Source organism: Dendrobium catenatum, unplaced genomic scaffold, assembly GCF_001605985.2.
Source record: "Dendrobium catenatum unplaced genomic scaffold, ASM160598v2 fragScaff_scaffold_412, whole genome shotgun sequence".
In the NCBI taxonomy this organism is placed as follows: domain Eukaryota; kingdom Viridiplantae; phylum Streptophyta; class Magnoliopsida; order Asparagales; family Orchidaceae; genus Dendrobium; species Dendrobium catenatum.
In genome coordinates, this window is record NW_021318874.1 from 1,029,818 (window position 1) to 1,049,470 (window position 19,653).

Genomic DNA, 19,653 nt, shown 5'->3' on the forward strand with positions numbered 1-19,653 from the left:
CCCAAACAAGCCGGGGTAAGCGATCGGATTGATCCAAACTTGAGTTATTCACCGACAAAGCCAGATAGGCTTTCAAATCCGCATTGGATAAAATCGAAATTTGAATATCAACAAAAGTTATATTTTCCATCGTCGCATCAATAATATGAGACAAGTCTGACCCTAATGAAGTCATCGGTGAGTCATGAGAAGAAGATAACTCATTCAAAAGAATTGTATTAACATCACACAAATCTAAGGTGAGGCCATCCACAAACAGACAATAAACATGAGCAGTTTCAACATTTGCAAATGTATTAGCATCATCGTTACCAACAGCAACAGAAGGCTCGTCCCTATCAACAACTAGAGAGCCCATGACATTAGCAGCAAGTTGAGGACGGGTTTAGAAGGTGCAAAGTGATTGGTTCACAATAGGTATAACACCCATATAATTCACACTAGACAAATCAATCGGAGAAACAGGTTCCATAGGAGCAACCGGAGTATTAACAACATGTTCAGGAGGGGCAATGATGCAATCCACAATAAATCCAATAGCAGGGACAGAAGGCTTAGCAGTCGAATCCTATTGAAGAACAACAACAGGACCAAAACATCACCAACATGAGTAAGCAATCCATTAATAGTTGGAGCCTCAGAAATAACATGATCATCAGACTCAACTCCTACAGTATTAACAACATGATCAGCAGGAGCCCTAAATAAGTGGGTGAAGAATACAACAATTAGTTTTACAATGCACCAACGCTTTACAATGGTCACAAAATGGAGGAAACTCCTCCATAACTACTTTTTGGACATAACCTAAATTATTTGGACCGATCCAAACAACCTCAGGATAACTTTTAGAGATATCCACTTCGATAAGCACCCTGGTGACAAATAGCCTTGAGCCAATGGCAGTATCATTATCAGTTTTCAATGGTTGGCCAAATAGTGAGCCTAAACCATGAAGAATTCGTGGTGAAAACAGTTGAAGCCTGAGATTTGGGAATGAAACCCAAATAGAAATAATATGCGATTCCACATTTATATCAAAAAAAGGAGATCATTTAAACAATTTCATATAGCAGTTGGGAACAAAATAAGAACGATGGGAAAAAACTTTACAGTAATCCATATCATTAGCCAGCTTGATTAAAACGTGTTGAGGGTCCAAAAGAATAACAGAGCAATCACCGATCAATTTCAGATTGAAGAAGAACTTACGAATCAAATCTAGAGGCGGTCTAAGATTTGAGAATTTGCCAACCATGGAAAACTCAAAAGGTTGAGCTAGGGCATAGATTTCTTCCTCCGAAATCCCAAGGGACAGAATACCTCAATGCATTAAAGGATGGAGGTCACGAAACTCATAAGAAAGAGAAGCCCCGGACAAGGATTGGAGGAACAAACGACAATTTTTATCTCCATTGAGAAAGCTTCGGTTTACCGTCATCCACCGGCGGAGGCACAAACGAAAAAAAAAAAAAAAAAAAAAAGCTGAAAGAGGGAGAAGAAGTTAAGTATATTTACAAAAAAATATAGTAGTTGTCATAAAGGAATCTATCTGGTTATAAAATTAAGTGTTGCAAAGATGAGGATACTTAAGTGGATGGGTGGCTTTACATCTAGAGACAAAATATGAAATGAATATGTGCATGAAAATGTTGAAGTAACTCCAATGGTAGATAAGATTAGAGAGAATCATCTTAGATGGTTCTGTCACATAAAATATCAACCTTCCAAAGAGTTGATAAGAAGATTAGATGTACTAAATCTAGTATATATTAAGAAAGATAGTGATAAATCTAAAAAGAATTGCTTATAAATTATTAGAAATGACTTTATGTTATTAGATTTAAATGAGAATTTGACTCTTAATATAACACAATGAAAAAAAAAAAAAAGAGATTCTTGTAGCTAACCCCATGTAGTAGGATAAAGACTTGATGTTGTTGTTATATGTTATAAAATCCAATTTCATGATGAGTCAAACATAAAATATTTTTTTTTAATAAAGAGAACATGTTGATATAATATAAGGTTTATACTAAAAGTTCATAAAGAAATTGAGGCCTAATAAAAAATTTTGGCTAAAAATAGAGATTTAATTAAGAATTACATTCATCATTCTTGTACATTTGCTTAATTCTCTGATTAATAAATTCTTTTTTTTTCCAAAAAAAAAAAGAATCCATATCAACCTACTTCATTTCATTTATGTGCATTGGATCTTTTTCCCAATTTCTTGCAAGTGCTAAGAGATCAATTTAAATTTCACATTAATTTCTATAGGGATAAATATGAATTGAATGTCTACTAGTGACTCCGCTTTATTATAACTTGTTCATGATTGTTTGATAAACGATCAAGTAATCAAACAATCATGAACGTTTTTTTAAGTACTTATTGGATAAGCGTAGGGCTGCAAACGAACCGAGCCGAGCCGAGTATGTGAGTGTTCATGTTTGTGTTTGTTTAACATGATAAGCGTGAACAACTATGCGTTCGACTTGATTCATAAACAACATCGTTTAAAGCTTGTGAGCAAGTCCGATAAAAAACTTGCTAAAAAAAACCTGATTTGTTTTTTAAAATATGTTTCTTAAGGTTGGCTTGAATCTTTATTTGATACATTTTTAGATAATTTTTAGTTGTATTAAAATAAATTATTATTTTCATATAAAAAAATTATTTACGTTTTTATATTATAATATTTCTTTAGAATAAACTATTCATGTACAAAAGATGTTTGCTAGATTGTTTATTTAAAGTTTTCACGAACAAAACTTGTTCATAAAAAGAATCATTTTTTGAACTCGTTATTTTTTCGCAAAAGGTCTAGTTTGGTAGCTGAAAAACACTCACTAGATATGTTCGTAAACTGGCTTGTTAGTAGCTCAAAAATACTCGCTACATATGTTTGCAAATAGGCTCTACTGTAATTGTTTATAAACAGTTTCAATAAGTCTCGTATGTTAAGTTAATAAACATGTATAAAGTAAAGCGAGTTAATAGCTCGACAATATTTGTTTGTTTAAAACTTAATAAGCACTAAACGAACAAAATCTGAGCCGAACACAAACCAACGTGGACATCTATTATTTTAAATAAATCAAATTTGAGCACGAATAAAAAAGCTCCAATTGAGCTCGACTAGAGCTTGAATAAGTTAATAATAAATAAGCTCAAGCAAGAACAAGTACTTGCTCTGCTCAACTACCCCAATCATAGGTGTTCATTATTTTTCCTCATTTTGAATGATCAAAGTTTATTATTGGAAAATCACTTTAAAAACACAGAAATTTGTATCATTAAGATCCTTATGAACTAAACAAAAAAATTACATAACAAAAAGTACAATTAGGACTTTTACGGCAATCTCAAAGCATTTAGAAATAAATCCAACACAATAATTTCTTATGACAGAATACGAAATGAGTAATGCCAAATTTGATTCAGAGTATCGTCGCAACAAACAATAATTATTTCCAAATTACAATTAGCAGACAATATCCCCCACACGAACAAAAAAATCAGAACTATCAAACCAGATGAGAACATAAGAACCCATCTCCCTTTTATTCTGGCTTCGAGAAGAAATCGTTGACAGATGGCATGATCTGAGGCTCTTTATTGCGTACATATTTTCTAAGGCCGTGTTCTGCATATTTCTCCCCTTCGGCGTGATTGTCGAGCACTCCAGCTGTTCGATTTTCCTTGAGCACCCTGGTTAATTGAATAACAAATTTATTAAGCAAGATTTTAAATGGTTTATTGAAATTAATTTAGATGTAATTAATATTGTTTGAAAATATAGCCTTAGAGTTTCAATAGGATGTTAAATAATTTATGGCCCTTACCTCCATTACATTGTTACCAAAAGAACATTGAATCATATATTGTTTGTGCCCCCTTGCTCCAATCTCCTGTTGTTGATCATCTTGGTGTGGAAACTTAGACAAATATAGGGTTTTGTGAAGTTAATATGATGAATCTGAATGACAATTTAGATCCTATCATCCTAATCTCCTTTCTATGGGTTTTGATGTGAATGATGGCGTGCCTCTCATTAATGTCTCCATCTACATTGTTTCTAACGATGAATTGTTAGCTCAGTTGGGAAAGGAAAAAAGAATTGGATCAGCGCGATTAGGTAGTTGATTGTGATTCATCAGCTAATTGGAATTTGGGGGATGAAATGGATGTGCTTGGAGATGATTCCCTGGATAATTATGGGTTAAATGTCGTTTGAAAAGCTGATGAAGGTTTCTATAAAATGTTGGCAAGCATAGAAGGAGAAATGAAAAAAAAAGAATAATTTCTCATCATGTCGGGTGCTTTTTCCCTAATTGCTTGGGTGTGTTGTCTCCGTTTTTTACTGTTGAGTGTGATCTTCTTGGTGTTTTGCATTGTGCTTTTGTGTGGTTGTTTGGCTTCTGTAGGCTGGTTGGGGAGTTTGGCCATTTGGCTTGCTAGGTATGTGGTTGGCGGTTGGTTTTTTTGGGCCTATTTGTTCTGTTGGATTTATGCTCCTGGTCGTTTGGTTTGCGGTTTCTATTGGTTTATCCCTTTATTCATCTTACCGATCTTGTCTGATTCCTTTTCAAGTTTTTCTTGTAGGTTGCTCGTGCCTAAACTTCTCCCTGACTGGGATGTTTCCGGATGCTCTCCATCAATGGATTTAGTTGCTCTCTTTTTTAACTTATTTGTTTATTGTAATAGGTTAGAACAACTGCTCTTAAGTTTTAGTTCAAATGATGTTTTTTTACTAGGCTTTTGTTCTATAAAGAACTTGTAATTCTATTTTATATTAACACGTAGGTCCCTTATATGAGTTAACAAAGGCTTGATGTTGTTGTGGGTTTTATCACCAAAAATAAAAAAACATTCAACAGACTCATCAAATTTGATATATATCATAACTATCTGAAAAACAATATTATCTAAATAACAATGAACAAACAACCCTTTAAATCAAAATCAGACCTGACATCAGGATTCGTCGTTATGTTCCTCATTAATTGCATCACACAAATACCTACAGCAGTTCCAACTGCTGCAAACAGCGGATAGACCTAACCATTTAATTAGAAAAAATAGATCAATAAGACTAAAAAATTTCTTCCCCAAAGATTACAAATACAAAAAAAAACACCATCATAATCTAATCAAATATTCATAACATAAAATAAAAGAGACAAATCGAAACAATAGCTGGATACCTCAGGCCTCAACCATCTTTTGACTGTCGATGAAGCCATTGGGGCACGCAAGAGAAGCGAATATCAGAAGAGAAGAGGGGAAGAGAAGAAGAGAGAAATATATGAAGCAAAAACTTGCAAAAGACGAGAAATAAATATTGCAAGATTGCATTTAAGGGAGAGAAAGAGGTAAATTTTAGTATGAGAGCCGTTTCGGGTTTGGGCTGGCTTCGCCTGAACCGCTAGCTGTACACGTTTTCTTTGTTATTCTCCTCTTAAGGGGACCGGAAATCGGAGTAGAAAATAAGGACTTGATCTGAATTTGTGGTCGGGGTGTTTGTAATTAGGGATGGGTGAGGTTGGGTGGCTTTGAAAATATGGAAGGAAAGCTTGACTTGCTTTTTGGGGTTTTTTATTGTTAATGCAGATACAAGGCCACAAAATCTACGGATTGAAATTTCTAGAACCCGTGGAGTTTGACTTCTGTTTCAATTTCTACGAAAAAGAAGTTATTGAAGATGACTAATTTAACATTAAAAATTTAAAATATACTGGAGTTATATTGGCTCGTAAGTTGGCTAAATTTTATAGTTGATGAGTCAATTTTGTGTCAGCGTTGAGGTGCGAGCAGGTGGCTAAATTTTATAGTTGATGAGTCAATTTTGTGTCAGCGTTGAGGTGCGAGCAGGCGAGCACGCAGGTGCGGCCGTGCAGGGTGAGTGTGTGCCACGCTTGCGTGAGTGTGGGGTAGCACATTGTGTGCGAGTGCTGAGGGAGACATGGCGGGATCATGTGAAGCAAGATTGGACTAGATTGACCCGGATCAAACCCAATTTTTCAAACGGATTGAAAAACGAAACTCGAAGTTAGCACATTTGTTAAGGTCGACCCAAACTAGAATTTTCTAGGTTAGATTCGGATCGGGTTACCGAGTCGGGTCAATAATTGGCATCCATATAGTAGGATAAAGACTTGATTTTATTGTTATAGGTTATAAAACCCAATTTCATGATGAGTCAAACTTACATTAACTTTTGTAATAAAGATAACATGATGATTTAATATTAGGATTGATCCTAAAAGTTTAGAAAGAAATTGGGGCCCTAATAAAAAGTTTTGGCTATAAATAGAGATTTAATGAAGAATTACCTTCACCATACTTGTACATTTGTTTAATTCTCTTATTGATATTTTTTTTTTCAAAAAAAATAAGAATCAATATTACCCTACTTCATTTCATTAGTGTGAGCTCGATGTGCGCATGGATCCTTTTCTATGTCTTCCAAGTGCTAAGAGATCAATTTAATTTTCACATTATTTTTCACTAGTGCTACATATGAATTGATTGTTCGACAAATTACTTGTAACTTAGCTAGATTATAGCTAGTTCACTAGTGCTACATTTTTTAAGATTGGCTTGAATCTTTATTTGGTTTATTTTTACATAATTTTTAGTTGTATTATAATAAATTATTCTTATTTTATATAAAAAAATATTTGTTGTTTTTATATTATAATATTTCATAAGAATGAAACTATTCATCTACAAAAGATCTTTGCCAGATTGTTTATTTAAAGTTTTAACGAACAAGCTTGTTTATAATAAGAATCATTTTCTAAAACCGTAATTTGTCCCGAAAAAGGCTTGTTTTCTAGTTCGAAAATACTCACTGGATATATTCATGAGCCGACTCGTTTAGTAGCTAAAAAATACTCGATGATAATATATATATATTTGCAAATAAGCTCTAGTTATGGGTTTGTCAGCAATCTCAATAAAAATCATATGCTAAGTTATTAAGCATCTAGAAAGCAAAACTAATTGATAACTTTATAAGATTTCTTTGTTTAAAGCATAATAAGCATGAAATAAATCGATCAGGATTCGAACTCAAACTAACATGAATATTCAATAATTTAAAAAATCAAATTTGAGCGAGAATAAAAAAGCTCCAATTGAGCTCAAATAAAGCTTGAAAATCTATCTCACCGATTAAACAGTTCTCCTAATGCTTAGCTTGGTTGGTAGACAAGTACAGTTGGGAAACCCCCAACCCCTGCTCGATTCCCCTCGAGCAGCAGTGCCTCTTAAGTGGGGCCCAATCAAGTGCGGGCCCGAAGGTATATGGGGTAGATGCCGCCTCTTCTAGGTCAGCCGAGAATTAGTCACGCCGCCAAACGCTCTTTCCGGTATGGCATTGGGTAGATACCCCATTCAAAAAAAAAAAAAACAATTATCCTAATTTCTAAATACGTAATTCATTTCACTAAAGTAAACAAGATTACCAAAACACAAATACATCACATTCAAATTTGAGCTCTCAAACTAAACAGAAAAAAATTACATAACAAAAAAAAAATACAATCAGGATTTTTATGGCAATCTCAAAGCATTTAGACATAAATCCAGCACAATAAGTTCTTATGATACAATACGAAAAGAGTAATGTCAGTTTTGATTCAGAGTACCGTCGCAACAAACTACAATTATGTCCAAATTACAATAAACAGACGATATCCCCCACACGAACTAAAATTCAGAACTATCAAACCAGATGAGAACATAAGAACCCATCTCCCTTTTATTCTGGCTTCGAGAATAAATCGTTGACAGATGGCATGATCTGAGGCTCTTTATTGCGCACATATTTTCTAAGGCCGTGTTCTCTATATCTCTCCCCTTCGGCGAGATTGTCGAGCACTCCGGCTGTTCTTTTTTCCTTGCGCACCCTGGTTAATATTAATCAATTTTTTAGCAAGGTTTTAAATGGTTTATTGAAATTAATTTTTATATAATTAATATTGTTTGAAAATATAGCCGTAGAGTTTCAATAGAATGTTAAATATTAATTAATTTACTTGAAGCAATGATTGATACAATTTACCAGTAAATAACTCATATTTTAACCCAACAAAATAATTCCCAATCATATGAAAATATCAATCTAGTACAATGTCTCTTTAATAGGAATCAAATTAGTATTTGTAGGATAATTTAGATCCCAATTCGACTAAGGCTTTGTTCGGGACAGTTTTTTGTAAAAATATCTTGAATTAGAAAATTTTATACTAAAAAGTCATTTTAGGAAGCAGTACGAAAGCAGTCCCAAACGAAGCCTCATTTTAAGATAATTTTCTTACTATTTCTTAAAGCAGCTTTCTAGCATAAAAATTTCTTAATCTGATTTTTTTTATAATATAAAGCTACTTTAAAAAAATAATAATAAAATCGTCCCCAGTGAAGCCTAAAATAATTTTTTTAATTAATCAGAAATGATTTTGATCATTTATAAAAAGTGAGCGAACCATTATCACCATTTATTTCCATTATCTCCATTACATTGCCACCACAATAACATTGAATCAGATGATATATATCATTATTATAATAAAAAAATACTATCATCAAAATAAAAATGAACAAAACTGCCCTTTAAATCAAAAGCATACCTGACATCAGGATTGGTCGTTATGTTCCTCACTAATTGCATCACACAAATACCTACAACAGTTCCAACCGCTGCAAACAGCGGATAGACCTAACCATTCAATTAGAAAAAATTAGATTAATAAGATTTAAATTTCGTTTGAGACTATTTTCTTACTGCTTATTAAGATAATTTTTTAACTAAAAAAAGTTACTTTAATAACAGTAAGAAAGCCGTCCCAAATAGGAGATATTATTCTGTGCGGACATCGGACGGGAGAACCATCCGGCACAGCTTGGTACCGAACGGTAGGTATCGCGCTCTGTACCGAGCACGGTACACTTTTGGGGTGACGTGGTGCATTTTTATTGGTCTCTGGACAATGCGTCCAAACTCCACACAAAATAATTTATCCCCAAATAGAACCTATAATTTTTTTTTCCCCAGAGATTATAAATACAAAAGAAAGCACCATCATAGCTAGATACCTCAGGCCTCAACCATCGATTGACTGGAGCCATTGGGAATGTAAGAGAAGCGAATAGCTGTAGAGAAGAGAGGAAGAGAAGACGAGAGAAATATATGAAACAAATACTTGCAAAGGACGAGAAATAAATATTGCAAGCTTGAATTTAAGGGAGAGAAAGAGGTCTATTTTAGCATGAGAGCCCTCTCGAATTAGGCTGGTTTTTCCTGAACCGCTAGTTGTACTCGTTTTTTTTGCTATTCTCCTGTTTCGGGGACCGGATATTAGAGAGAAATAAGGATTTGATTAGAATTTTGTGGTCGGAGGGTTTGTTATTATGAAACGGACAGCATATTTGTTCGGTGATAATGGGGTGGCTTTCTTAATATGGAAGGGCAGCCTGAGACTGCCATGGTTTTTGGGGTTTTTTTTTTTTTTTTTTTGATGGTGGAGAGACAGAGCCCCAATATCTAAGGATTGAAATTTCTAGACAAAATTATGTTTTAAGAAACAACAAAAAAATAATTTCATAATTTCAAAGGAAGCCTTAAGAGTTCATTTGAGAAATAGTTCATGGGCTAAGCTTTATTGTTGATGAGCCAATTTTGTGTTATTTTTGACTTAATTCATTAGCACATAATTCATCTAGTTTAATAAATATTAATAAAATATATATATATATATATATATTTAAAATGTATTACAATTTAAAATTTTAATTATGAAATAATTAAAAATTAATTATCATTTTCATAGATTAATTAATTTATTATAATAAAGATTTTAATCTCAATCATTTTATCTTGTTTCATAATAAATTTTGATTTTATAATAAGTGAGTAGCTCGTGAGTCGACTCAAACTCATGGAATTGAGCTCGAACTCTTTGAGTTGAGCTCGAACTCAAAATTATTCAAGCTCAAGCTCAAATTTGATGTGACTCAAGATCAGAGCGATTCATTTAGACCTCTAATATAAATATTTAGTATCACAAATTATAACCAAATTCAAATTAAATATGAGATGAGTGAAATTTACATTTTAGAATCCTTGATGGACTTTTTGAATGGTTTGCATGCTCTTTAGATTCTCAAATGCATCTATTATACTAATGTGATGGGTGGTTATCGTGTAAAAACATGACAATTGAAAAATATTTGATAGTGTATTTTGATGATATCCTAAGTTTTAGTTTTAGTGAAAATGAATATTACAACACTTGTAAAAAGCATTGAAAAATACTCATACAAGAAAAATTATTAATCAATCAAAAAAATATTTCTTTCTACAAATTAAGGTGATTTATTTGGATTTATTGAACAAATTTTGACCATTCTAAAGTAAAAAAAATAAAAAAAAAATCATAGAATGGACAGCACCTAAGAATTTTTTTGAGGTTATGAACTTCTATAGTATAGCTATTTTTTATGGGAGATTCATCAAAGACTTTGGTCCCTTTTGCACAAGAAGTCATAGATCAAATGAATATTTTAATTGTTTATGTGTTTGGCTTTGGGTTACATGATTTTTTTAAAAAATATTTGAAATAATTTTCAATACTTCAAGAATTAATTTGATGGAATTTTGAGTAAACATAACCAACTTATGACATTATTAAGTGAAGAGCCGAATAAAGCCAATCAATGTTATTCTACTTATGATAGGAGTTTTGTACTATAATTCAATCTTTGAGGTGATGGAGACTTCAACTTCTACATTGGGAGTTTATTCTCAACTCATATTATTTTGTCATGAAATTCTTCAATACTCAATTGAAATTCAATTATAGACATTCAATACTCAATTATAGACATGTCAATATTATTGGATGCTTGCCACATGTACAAGGCTCTTAGAATGTAAGGGAGAGGGCAAGAGGTTAAGTGAGACCCCTAGCTCATGTGATGAGGGTTTTCTTATATCATTAGTGAGATCGGCCCGGCCGATCGCCAGATCGTCCCGGGACGATCAGACCAAAAATCGATCGTCCCGATCGTCCGGGACGGTTCCCAGAACTATGTGCAGGCCGATATTTTCTACAGTGAAAATCGGCCTGGAAGATGTAAAATCGGCCTGGACGATCCTGAGAGGAAAAGTCCAAATCAGAGAGGAACAGTAAGGGAACGAGGTCTCACAGGACCACTTGCTTTTTTCCCCATTTGGCTAAACCAAGGCAAGTTTGAGCAGGTTTGTTGGGAGGTTAGGATTGTTGTGGTGTCTTGGCCACCCAGACTCATTTGAGAGCTTAGTTGACCATTTGATTGGTCAAACCAGTCAATGGAGCTAAAGTGGCATCCAAGGGGATGTCTTTGGCTACTTGGGCGAGTGACCAAATATTTGGAGCCATGGGATTAGAGTCTTGGTCAAATACATGGAATTATAGTGGCCAATTGGGTTGACCAAGTCAAATCAAGAAATATTTGATTTAGGGAAGTATTGGACTTGATTGGAATGTCCAACTAAAGGATTTGAGGTGGCCAATTTGGCTTAAAAAGGCTTGAGTCAATGAATTTGATTCTAGTTTGGTGTATGGTTTGTTTTGGTCAACTAAGTTAGCCTAAGGGTTGGGTTTGAGTCTAATAAGTTAAAATGAGTGATTTGAGATCAATGGAGGTGATTTTATGTAATGGAATGACAATTTGGCTTAAAATACCCAATTAAGCCCATAAGGGACAATTTGGTCAACACAAGTTGACTTGGTCAACCAAGCATAAACCAGGCTGAAATTTGAGTCCAATGCTCTCCTAATGATATTTAAGCTGCACTAGAAGAGGTTGCATGGCTTGATGTGGACTAACCATGTTGAAGTTTGGAAAAAAAACTTGAATTTTATCCTTAAGGGGCACTTTGGTCAGGTTGGCTTGACTTGGTCAACCAAGCATTACCAAGGCTAAAATTTGAGCCCAATGCACTCATAATGATGTTAGGGTGCACTAAAAGAGGTTCCATGGCCTGATGTTGATTGGCCATGTTTGAAGTTTGGAGAAAACTTTAATTTTTTCCTTAAGGGGCACTTTGGTCAAGTGGGCCCCTCTGGTAAACCAGGGAAGATTCAATTTTGAATTTAACATGTCATAATGATGATTATGGACATGTTCAAGAGTTTTGGGAAAGGTTCCAATGTCAAATTTCATAAGATGCTAGGTCTAGTGCCAAGGCTGTAAATATTTAAAGATTTTACAATCTTTGGATTTCAATTGAGTTCTTGGGGTTAGAGGTCTCAGATTGGCCTCAAAATTGGAGGGTTGACCCTAGGGACATGATGAATCAATATGCAATTGATAGATCATGAATTGAGGGTCATTTTATTGGGTTTTGAGGTGATTGAAAAATCACCCAAAGAGGGTCTTTGGATATAGGCCTTTGACCTTGAATTTTGGTTTGGATTTTTAGATTTAAATGTGGTTTTGAATTTGATTGAATGAATTTGATTTTGATCGAACTCATAACAAAAATTAGCTCAACAAATATTAGTTAACATTTATATATTTATGATTAGATGGAATGATAAACTCCCTCCCCAAAGAAGATAATTTGATAATCTTAGCAAATTTGGAAAAGGTTGCCCCTAGCTAAACGATGACTACATGGATTTCAACTCCACAAAGTTGAGTTCAAAGGATCCCAAGTGTGTTGATATAACACATCAATTGGATTAAGATAACGAATATAAATGTCTAATTATATGAGCCCAAATAAGAGTTAAAGAAAGTGCTATGACACCCTATTAAGGCCCATCATAAGGAACAATTATTACGTCCTCTGACCTGACGTAGAGGTACGTTCGGCCGCCAATAACATGTCGCCACGTGCTTTTACTCTTTACCGCGCGGCCCGACGACTTGACCCGGAGCAGAACCCGGGAATGCTATGTTCGCGATTTTCTCGGTATTGCTCGGTATTTGCTCGATATTGCTTTGCAAAAATGAGAAATACCGCTCTGTGAACACCAAAAATATACAAATACCAAGTTGTACCTAGTTTTTCTACAACTCAGTACAACTCGGTATTTGCTCCGGATTTGCTCGGTATTGCTACGGATTTGCTCGGTATTGCTAGGTATTTGCTCGGTATTGCTAGAAAAAACTCGGTATTTGCTCAGGATTTGCTCGGTATTGCTAGGGATTTGCTCGGTATTGCTAGGTATTTACTCGGTATTGCTAGAAAAAACTAGGTACAACTCGGTATTTGCTAGATATTTAAAATATATCCAAAAGGTGATGGAATGTTGATCGGCTCGTCATGGAATTAAAAAAACACACGCGCTAGAACCCAAAAAACAGCGGGTCAGGTCGGCGACTTTTCTTCGTGCTACGTGGCGCTAAAAGGTTGGTGGCCGAACGTAGAGGAGCGTACGTTCACCGAACCAAATAATTGTTCCATCATAAGAGCCCATTCAAGGAGAAATAATTAAATATTGAGTTTTAATATTTAAATTTTAAGTATAGGTTTAGAAGTTTGACTTCATTTTTAAGGAACATTTACACGTTGATACTTAACAAATATTGGAAGATAAAATAAATTAACTAGGAGGTTAACACATTCCTTAATCAATTACTATCCACATTTTCCTCCAAAATTTTACTTTTTTCACTTGAATGATGATAGTAATTATAATTATATAAATACGATTGGTACATAATAAAAATTTCAGCTTTTGAATGATAAAAAAGCTGTGAAGAAAGTTATTTTGTCATTATTAGAGCTTGGTGGCGTATATTGGCCATTATCGATGAGATTGATTAATTGCATTTTATATTTTTATTAATTATTTTTAAAGCTTCTTTCAACCGTCTCTAATATATTCTTCCACACTTTAGACGTTTCTCAAGACCATTGATCCCATAAGAATAAACCCAAACCCAATTTGGAAGGTTCCATTACATTTAAAACTTTTACGATATGTGAATATATATAAAAAAATGTTCCATTACATTTAGTCTTACTCCACCCATATATAAACACTTAAATCTTATAAAACTCTACCAAAAACTTCATATCATAAAATAACTCTCATAATCAATTTCTTTTCAAATATCTTTTATTAAACTTGAAAGTTTATTAGAGATGTTAAGCCCTTATGAATTAGCCCGAGATTAACCAAGAGGGAGGGGGTGGTGAATTGGTGTTTTAAAAATTTCTCAAATAGAATTCACAATCTTAAACCAAACCAACATTCACCACAAAAATTAGAGTGTAGAAATTAAATGCAGAAAAGTAATATGAAATAACACACAAAATTTTATAGTGGTTTGGTCAACTTGACTTACATCCACTCCCCGGAACCTCTCCTCCGGGTATTGCACTAAACTCAGTAACTCTCCTTTTGCTCCCACAGTAAGGCGGAGAAGCCTATACAAACCTCATTTCCACCGACTCTGATGAGGCAGAGAACCCAACTCCTTTCGCTTTCTCTTGAAGCAAGCAGAGAACCCAACTCCTTCCCTTCCTTCTAAAGCAGGCAGAGAACCTTGATCAATTACTGAAGTAAACCTCTCTCGCTCCTCCAAGGAATCAGGGACGACAACTGGGATCCTTGCTTGGAGCAACCTTTGTGAAGCCCTCACAAACTCCCCCTCAAAAGATCCTATCTCTCTCTCCCTTACTCTCCCTCTCCTCTTGGCCCTCTCAGGTCAAGACAACAACAAAAGATCACCTCTTGAGTGTTTTATTCATATAAAACACATTGAATAAACAAGAGATCGTATAAAGAAGAGCTTCAAATTTGATCTAAATTGCAATTAATCGACAAATCGGATCGTCTTATACGATTAGTACAAATTCAGCTCAATCAGCCAGGACGATCTAGGGGAGGCTGAACGATTAGAAGTTTTCTTTGTTCTAATCGTCAAAGACGATGAGACATCGTCCTATATGATTAGTGCAAGTCGTCGAATATCGTCCAGACAATCGCTTTGTTCGGCCAGACTTTACCTGTCTGGACGATGAAGAAATAACTGATCGTCCTGTACGATTAGTTCAAGACATTGAATATTGTCCAGACAATCACTCTGCTGGGCCAAACATTACATGTTTGGACAATAGAGAAAATAACGGATCGTCCAGGACGATATCCTATAAAGAACCTCCTATGCACAAACTCTAGTAATGTACTTGCTACATATTTTTTGATACAAATATATTATGTACAAATATTATAATTTATTAAGAAAATAATTTGTTTATTGTTCTTTAATGCCATTTGATTCTCATCAAATGATGGTAATTACAAAGAATGAAAGATGCTCCCTCTAAACATCTCTAGAGACTTCCCTTAACATTTGGCACAAAGAGGAGCTACAACCACAAAACCCAAACTTCTTTACCTCATCTCCTCATTGATGAAATCGAGTCCTCTAATCTCCTCATCTTATATCATTCTCAGCTTCCTTCTACATTGATGAAATCATGTATGTTGCAATGGCTACATGCGTGTCATTCTTGGGTGGCGGCTTTGACATCATTCATTGATAATGGCTTTCATGTCATTTCCCTTACATTGTCATTCACCATTTTGAAGTGTATCTCTCCTCTCTCAACCTTAAGTCCCTCTTCTCAGCCATCTCCTCACATTCTACTCAATAAATCTCATAAATCCAACTTGTCCCATAATTTATCATATGAAAGATTTAGCTCTACATGTAAATATTATAAATTTGATGAAATAGAAAGATTTAGATTTAAAAAAAGCAAGATTTTTAAATACTAGCTAAACGTTGATTAACTTCTGCAACCAAATGACACCTCAAGCAAACAATACCTAAGAGTATACATGAGGCCAGGATTTGTGAGATATATATGCACCGAGGGTTGTAATCAAGCTGAACTGAGCATACTGTAGATTGAACTTGATTTGTCATACTAAAAGTTGCTCATTTCAACATGAGCTTAAGTAGTGTTCTCACATATATGTCTGTGCTTGACTTATTTAAAAGTTTTTCATAATCAAATTTGGCTTGCACTTGACTTGCCTAAATTAATCAAGCATATTATTCAAAGAGCTAATGAATAAGCTACAACTTTTAAATAGTACATATGTTAGAAGGGGAATTCTAACATAAGAGATTAGAATCTAAAAAGAATCATATACTTTTAAATAAATGCATAATATAGTACTATTAAATTAGTAATTAAATAAGTTGGTTTCAATTAAAATTGAATCAAATAATAAACAAGCTATCATTTAGACTTTATTTGGAACATTTTTTTTATTGTTTCTTAAAATGAAATTTTAATATAATTTTTTTAAATTTTTATTGAAACTCCATTTTAAGAATTAATAGAAAAACAGTTCCAAACGAAGCCTCAAATATTATATCAAATTTTTAACAAATTATTTATTGAACAACAAATCAATTTATTTATGAATTAAATTTTATTAAAAATACTTTCATCTATCATTCTAAATAAAATAAAATAAAATAAAAATCAAATTTATACAAAAATTAAATTGAACGAACTTAAATTACCAATGATCATGGCAACTAATGTGACCGGGGCAAGTTATTTTTTCACCCTCCCGGCTCCCGCCCACCCATGCGCTGAAAGCTGAAAAATCACATCCCAAGCTTTTTTAGAAGTTCGTTTATCTAGGGATTCTTTAGGCCTCCGGCAGTTTCCCCGATTTGCTATCGTAGCTTATGATACTGCGTCGAAAGGTACGATCAGAAATCTGTCATATTATTCCTTTTACCTCGCGTGAACCATGAAGCTCTCTGAATCTATGGCTATTTCTGCTATCTGTGGAATTCATTCGTTGTTTATTAAATAGTTTGTTAGTTTCTGCTCTATATTTTGACGGATAATTAGCTTAGTAGTCTGCTGCTGTCCTTCGAAATTACTCCAGATTTCTCCCGTAAAGCCTCCATAGCCGAGTGTCGTGTTTTAGGTTGATTCAAGCTGTCAGTTTGTTCATGTAGTTTTATTGGTATCTGAAGAGGGATAATGTTTATTTGAATAACTCAGTGGAAGAAGAAGGTTTTAGTACTTTTCTTTTCTTTGCCGTAATAATCTGTCATCCATCTTCATGGGAAAGCTGACAGTGAAGTTTGTTGGGGGATGCAGGGTTTGCTTGATGTCTCGTCGCCTACTTCGCTTTATGCCAGCATCGCAAGGAGGGATCTTTATTTTTGTAAAGTTCTTATTTTTACTTCTTCAGCTTGTCTTTCAACTGTTTTCAGAAACTTTGAGGCCAACCACTGCATGTATTGTACTTCATTACCTCTGATAGGCAAAGAGAACAAATCCATCAAATCCACATCTGATCATGAAGTATTAGATCAGTTTGCAAGGATACATGACTTTGTTCTTGGGCCGGAAGAACATGAGTGTGCCCATAAGATAAGATGCATTATTTTAAATCTTCAAAGTAGGAATGTTAATGTTGTCATGCAGGCTCTACAGAGCAATCATAATTTCCATCAAATGCAGCTTACAACAAATACTGTTGATAGTCTGCTCCAAAATTTTGGTGATGATTGGCAATCTGCTATGGGTTTCTTCCAATGGGCTGGTTCTCGGCCAGGCTATAAACACACCACATATGCATATAATAAGATAGTGGACTTACTAGGCAAGATGAAGCAAATTGATCATATGTGGGATTTGGTGGAGAAGATGAGGATTGAAGGCTTTATTACCCTCGAAACAGTTGCTAAGATCATGCGAAGGCTTGTAGGTGCAGGAAGATGGAAAGATGCTGTTAGTTTTTTTGATGATTTGGGACGCATAGGGTTAGCAAAAGATACCGAAACAATGAATTTTTTGCTTGACACCCTTTGCAAAGAGAAAAAGGTTGAAGTAGCCCGTGAAGTATTTATGGAACTTAAGGCACAAATCCCTGCAGATGCTTACACTTTTAATATTTTTGTCCATGGCTGGTGTATTGCACGCAGGATTGAAGAGGCAATCTGGACAATTCAAGAGATGAGAGGCTATGGTTTTCAACCATCAGTGATCACATATTCAACTATCCTTATGGCACATTGTAAACAGTCCAATTTTTGCAAGGTCTATGAGGTGCTTGATGAGATGGTTGCCGATGATTGCCCACCAAATGTTGTCACTTACACCATCATTATTAATTCACTTGCTAGAACTCAAGATGTTGAACAAGTGCTGGATGTAGTTAACAGGATGAAGTCATCTGGATGTAAACCCGATACTCGTTTTTATAATACCTTGATCAACATTCTTGGAAAAGCAGGGCGCTTGGATGATGCTTTCCATATCTTCGAAATTGAGATGGGTATGAATGGTGTCAAACCCGATATATCGACCTACAATATTATGATCTCTATATTTTGTCAGCACAACCAAGAACAAAATGCTTTACATGTCTTGAAGGAGATAGAATACTCTCCTTGCAAACCTGTTCTACAAACATACAATCCACTGCTCAAACTATGTTTTAGAATGGGAAAAATAGATGATCAACTTAAAAGCTTGTTGAGCGACATAACAACAAAACATCACTTGAGTTTTGATCTTGATACATATACACTTTTAATTCATGGCCTATGTGGTACAGGACATGTTGAATGGGCTTATTTTCTTTTTAATGAGATGCTAGGCCAAGAAATTGTTCCTAGGATTCGTACATGTCGGCTACTCATGGATCTAGCTATACAAAAGAATATGGATGTAGCTGTGGAGAGGATAAAAAGTTTGATTAGCAGATCAAAAGTTTGATGATGTGAATTTCTTAGTTGATCTTGTGGATGCTAGAATTGTATGATGATTTGTATAATTGTAGGATAGATTGTAGTCGTAGATGCGTATATTCATAAGACATGTTTTATGTTATATCTTCATTTATATGATTCCCATGTTACAATACCCTTTGCTTTTTTCATGAATGCTCAATAGCTTTGACAGCTAATTGTCTTTTTGGCTTATATACAATTTTTAGCCACATCTGATTTCCTTTTAAACTAGACTTAATTTTGTCAACTGGAAAACCCATTTTTTCTGATGTTAATATCTTCCTTGTAAATGTTTAATTTGCACCCCGTGCTATATTTTATTCAGTGGTAGAAAGAGTTCCCTTGAGGTCATAAGCGAATCTGAAATTCTATTTTTTAAGAATGAGAGGTGAAGGCATTTTTTTCAGTTTATTTGGAGAGGGGAAGCCTCTTAAAGGCCATGGAACTTGAGCCAGTGTTTTATTTTTTTTAAGAATGAGTGGAAGGATGACACTTTGTTGTCCTTCATGGGTTTATTTGGGTGTAAACCCTGATCTTCTTGCATTCAGCTTCTCGTTTGTTGTTAACAAGTACCCTTGCTCATGAACTTCAGCTTAATCAATTCAACAGATTGACATGTATGCACATTTCTTTTGTTTGAATGTCAGAAATTCATAAGCGTTTTTTTGCAGTTTTTATGATTGGACGTTCAAGTTTTATGAATTTTGGCATTATAAGTAGATTTCAGTCATGATGGTGAACACATTCATTGATTGTTAATTATGGTAGAAGATATAAAAATATTTTAATAAATGGCTAACAATCTTTAACAAAGATGCATATGGAAATCATTGATGTTAAAGTTATGACATAGATGATGGTATAGCA

The 19,653-nt window shown here is 34.3% G+C and overlaps 3 protein-coding genes across 4 annotated transcripts; 1 reads left to right on the forward strand and 2 right to left on the reverse strand.

The window, feature by feature from the left end:
- Nucleotides 1–3,384: 3,384 nt before the first annotated feature.
- On the reverse strand, nucleotides 3,385–5,415 carry LOC110114757. Its single transcript, XM_020847739.2, has 3 exons — nucleotides 5,211–5,415; nucleotides 4,975–5,063; nucleotides 3,385–3,714 (listed from the first exon to the last, which is right to left on the reverse strand). The coding sequence occupies exons 1-3, from the start codon at nucleotides 5,247–5,249 to the stop codon at nucleotides 3,567–3,569; spliced, it is 276 nt and encodes a 91-aa protein (XP_020703398.1). The 5' UTR covers nucleotides 5,250–5,415; the 3' UTR covers nucleotides 3,385–3,566.
- Nucleotides 5,416–7,687: 2,272 nt separating this feature from the next.
- On the reverse strand, nucleotides 7,688–9,138 carry LOC110114759. The gene is made up of 3 exons (XM_020847740.2): nucleotides 9,106–9,138; nucleotides 8,640–8,728; nucleotides 7,688–7,919 (listed from the first exon to the last, which is right to left on the reverse strand). The coding sequence occupies exons 1-3, from the start codon at nucleotides 9,136–9,138 to the stop codon at nucleotides 7,772–7,774; spliced, it is 270 nt and encodes an 89-aa protein (XP_020703399.1). The 3' UTR covers nucleotides 7,688–7,771.
- Nucleotides 9,139–16,572: 7,434 nt separating this feature from the next.
- Nucleotides 16,573–18,994, forward strand: LOC110114794 (pentatricopeptide repeat-containing protein At3g04130, mitochondrial). Of its 2 annotated transcripts, none has more exons than XM_020847795.2 (2): nucleotides 16,573–16,740; nucleotides 17,147–18,994. In XM_020847795.2, exons 1-2 carry the CDS (start codon nucleotides 16,723–16,725, stop codon nucleotides 18,770–18,772), a joined length of 1,644 nt encoding a protein of 547 aa, XP_020703454.1. In that variant the 5' UTR covers nucleotides 16,573–16,722; the 3' UTR covers nucleotides 18,773–18,994. The 2 variants fall into 2 exon arrangements, with proteins under 2 accessions (XP_020703454.1, XP_020703455.1); XM_020847796.2 differs by having other exon boundaries at nucleotides 16,601–16,740; nucleotides 16,929–18,994.
- Nucleotides 18,995–19,653: the final 659 nt, after the last annotated feature.